Source organism: Hemibagrus wyckioides, linkage group LG15, assembly GCF_019097595.1.
Source record: "Hemibagrus wyckioides isolate EC202008001 linkage group LG15, SWU_Hwy_1.0, whole genome shotgun sequence".
NCBI classification, from domain to species: domain Eukaryota; kingdom Metazoa; phylum Chordata; class Actinopteri; order Siluriformes; family Bagridae; genus Hemibagrus; species Hemibagrus wyckioides.
In genome coordinates, this window is record NC_080724.1 from 24,154,292 (window position 1) to 24,159,291 (window position 5,000).

At 47.2% G+C, this 5,000-nt stretch overlaps 1 protein-coding gene across 3 annotated transcripts in view; it reads left to right on the forward strand.

Annotated features, from left to right (window-relative positions):
- hdac7a (histone deacetylase 7a) overlaps positions 1-5,000 on the forward strand; it is an 86,525-nt gene that overhangs the window by 71,855 nt on the left and 9,670 nt on the right. For all 3 annotated transcript variants that reach the window (XM_058409483.1, XM_058409485.1, XM_058409484.1), the window contains one exon: positions 1-15. This exon is cut by the window's left edge and continues 119 nt beyond it. In XM_058409483.1, the coding sequence (XP_058265466.1) occupies positions 1-15 (15 nt within the window). The remainder of the gene's footprint in view (positions 16-5,000) is intronic.

Genomic DNA, 5,000 nt, shown 5'->3' on the forward strand with positions numbered 1-5,000 from the left:
CTGCTGGGGCTGGAGGTCAGTTACACTGTCACATAACTGTTATAACCTGTTATTACCTGTTAAATCCTGGATGAATTTACCTTGAAATATGGAAAAAAATCTGTGTAAAATCAGTTCAGCACACCAAACTCTCACACTCCAAACACTCCAAACTCTCACACACACAACTCTCACACACACAACTCTCACACACACAACTGTCTCACACACACAACTCTCACACACACAACTGTCTCACACACACAACTCTCACACACACAACTCTCACACACACAACTGTCTCACACACACAACTCTCACACACACAACTCTCACACACACAACTCTCTCACACACACAACTCTCACACACACAACTCTCACACACACAACTGTCTCACACACACAACTCTCACACACACAACTCTCACACACACAACTCTCACACACACAACTCTCTCACACACAACTCTCTCACACACAACTCTCTCACACACACAACTCTCACACACACAACTCTCACACACACAACTCTCTCACACACACAACTCTCACACACACAACTCTCTCACACACACAACTCTCTCACACACAACTCTCTCACACACACAACTCTCTCACACACTCCAAACTCTCACACTCCAAACTCTCACACACACAACTCTCTCACACACACAACTCTCACACACACAACTCTCTCACACACACCAAACTCTCACACTCCAAACTCTCACACTCCAAACTCTCACACACACAACTATCTCACACACACAACTCTCACACACACAACTCTCTCACACACACAACTCTCACACACACAACTCTCTCACACACACAACTCTCTCACACACACAACTCTCACACACACAACTCTCTCACACACACAACTCACACACAGACAACTCTCTCACACACACAACTCTCACACACACAACTCTCTCACACACACAACTCTCACACACACAACTCTCACACACACAACTCTCACACACACACCAAACTCTCACACTCCAAACTCTCACACACACAACTCTCACACACACAACTCTCTCACACACACAACTCTCTCACACACAACTCTCTCACACACACAACTCTCTCACACACACAACTATCTCACACACACAACTCTCTCACACACACAACTCTCTCACACACACAACTATCTCACACACACAACTATCTCACACACACCAAACTCTCACACTCCAAACTCTCACACTCCAAACTCTCACACACACAACTCTCACACACACAACTCTCTCACACACAACTCTCTCACACACACAACTCTCTCACACACACAACTCTCACACACACAACTCTCTCACACACACAACTCACACACACACAACTCTCTCACACACACAACTATCTCACACACACAACTCTCTCACACACACCAAACTCTCACACTCCAAACTCTCACACACACAACTCTCACACACACAACTCTCTCACACACACAACTCTCTCACACACAACTCTCTCACACACACAACTCTCTCACACACACAACTATCTCACACACACAACTCTCTCACACACACAACTATCTCACACACAACTATCTCACACACACCAAACTCTCACACTCCAAACTCTCACACTCCAAACTCTCACACACACAACTCTCACACACACAACTCTCTCACACACACAACTCTCTCACACACACAACTCTCTCACACACACAACTCTCACACACACAACTCTCTCACACACACAACTCACACACACACAACTCTCTCACACACACAACTATCTCACACACACAACTCTCTCACACACACCAAACTCTCACACTCCAAACTCTCACACTCCAAACTCTCACACTCCAAACTCTCACACACACAACTCTCACACACACAACTCTCTCACACACACAACTCTCTCACACACACAACTCTCACACACACAACTCTCTCACACACACAACTCTCACACACACAACTCTCACACACACAACTCTCTCACACACACAACTATCTCACACACACAACTCTCTCACACACACAACTCTCACACACACAACTCTCACACACACAACTCACACACACACAACTCTCTCACACACACAACTATCTCACACACACAACTCTCTCACACACACAACTCTCACACACACAACTCTCTCACACACACAACTCACACACACACAACTCTCTCACACACACAACTCTCTCACACACACAACTCTCACACACACAACTCTCTCACACACACCAAACTCTCACACTCCAAACTCTCACACTCCAAACTCTCACACACACAACTCTCACACACACAACTCTCACACACACAACTCTCTCACACACAACTCTCTCACACACACAACTCTCTCACACACACAACTCTCACACACACAACTCACACACACACAACTCTCTCACACACACAACTCTCACACACACAACTCTCACACACACAACTCTCTCACACACAACTCTCTCACACACACAACTCTCTCACACACACAACTCTCACACACACAACTCTCTCACACACACACAACTCTCACACACACAACTCTCTCACACACACAACTCACACACACACAACTCACACACACACAACTCTCACACACACAACTCTCTCACACACACAACTCTCTCACACACACAACTCTCACACACACAACTCTCTCACACACACAACTCTCACACACACAACTCTCTCACACACACAACTCACACACACACAACTCTCTCACACACACACCTCTCTCACACACACAACTCTCACACACACAACTCTCTCACACACACAACTCTCACACACACAACTCTCTCACACACACAACTCACACACACACAACTCTCACACACACAACTCTCTCACACACACAACTCTCTCACACACACAACTCTCACACACACAACTCTCTCACACACACACCTCTCTCACACACACAACTCTCACACACACAACTCTCTCACACACACAACTCACACACACACAACTCTCTCACACACACAACTCTCTCACACACACAACTCTCACACACACAACTCTCTCACACACACAACTCTCACACACACAACTCTCTCACACACACCAAACTCTCACACACACAACTCTCTCACACACACCACACTCTCACACTCCAAACTCTCACACTCCAAACTCTCACACACACAACTCTCTCACACACACAACTCACACACACACAACTCTCTCACACACACAACTCTCTCACACACACAACTCTCTCACACACAACTCTCACACACACACAACTCACACACACACAACTCTCTCACACACACAACTCTCTCACACACACAACTCTCGCACACACAACTCTCTCACACACACAACTCTCACACACACAACTCTCTCACACACACCAAACTCTCACACACACAACTCTCTCACACACACCACACTCTCACACTCCAAACTCTCACACTCCAAACTCTCACACACACAACTCTCTCACACACACAACTCACACACACACAACTCTCTCACACACACAACTCTCTCACACACACAACTCTCTCACACTCCAAACTCTCACACACACCACTCTCACACTCCAAACTCTCACACTCCAAACTCTCACACACCAAACTCTCACACACACAACTCTCTCACACACACAACTCTCACACACACACAACTCTCTCACACACACAACTCTCACACACACAACTCTCTCACACTCCAAACTCTCACACACCAAACTCTCACACTCCAAACTCTCACACACACACAACTCTCTCACACTCCAAACTCTCACACACACAACTCTCACACACACCACTCTCACACTCCAAACTCTCACACTCCAAACTCTCACACTCCAAACTCTCACACACCAAACTCTCACACACACAACTCTCTCACACACACAACTCTCACACACACAACTCTCTCACACACACAACTCTCTCACACACACAACTCTCACACACACAACTCTCACACACACAACTCTCTCACACACCACTCTCACACTCCAAACTCTCACACACACCACTCTCACACACACCACTCTCACACTCCAAACTCTCACACACACCACTCTCACACACCAAACTCTCACACTCCAAACTCTCACACACACCACTCTCACACACACCACTCTCACACTCCAAACTCTCACACACACACTCTCACACTCCAAACTCTCACACACACCACTCTCACACACACCACTCTCACACTCCAAACTCTCATCCACACCACTCTCACACACACCACTCTCACACTCCAAACTCTCACCCACACCACTCTCACACACACCACTCTCACACTCCAAACTCTCACACACACCACTCTCACACACACCACTCTCACACACACCACTCTCACACACACCACTCTCACACTCCAAACTCTCACACACACCACTCTCACACTCCAAACTCTCACACACACAACTCTCACACACACAACTCTCACACACACCAAACTCTCACACTCCAAACTCTCACACACACAACTCACACACACCACTCTCACACTCCAAACTCTCACACACACCACTCTCACACACACCACTCTCACACTCCAAACTCACACACACACCACTCTCACACACCCCACTCTCACACTCCAAACTCTCACACACTCCAAACTCTCACACACACCACTCTCACACTGCAAACTCTCACACACACCACTCTCACACACACCATTCTCACACTCCAAACTCTCACACACACCACTCTCACACACACCACTCTCACACACACCACTCTCACACTCCAAACTCTCACACTCCAATCTCTCACACACAACTCTCACACACACCACTCTCACACACACCACTCTCACACTCCAAACTCTCACACTCCAATCTCTCACACTCCAATCTCACACACACAACTCTCACACACACCAAACTCTCACACACACCACTCTCACACACACCACTCTCACACTCCAAACTCTCACACACACCAAACTCTCACACTCCAAACTCTCACACACACCACTCTCACACACACCAAACTCTCACACTCCAAACTCTCTCACACACCACTCTCACACTCCAAACTCTCACACACACCA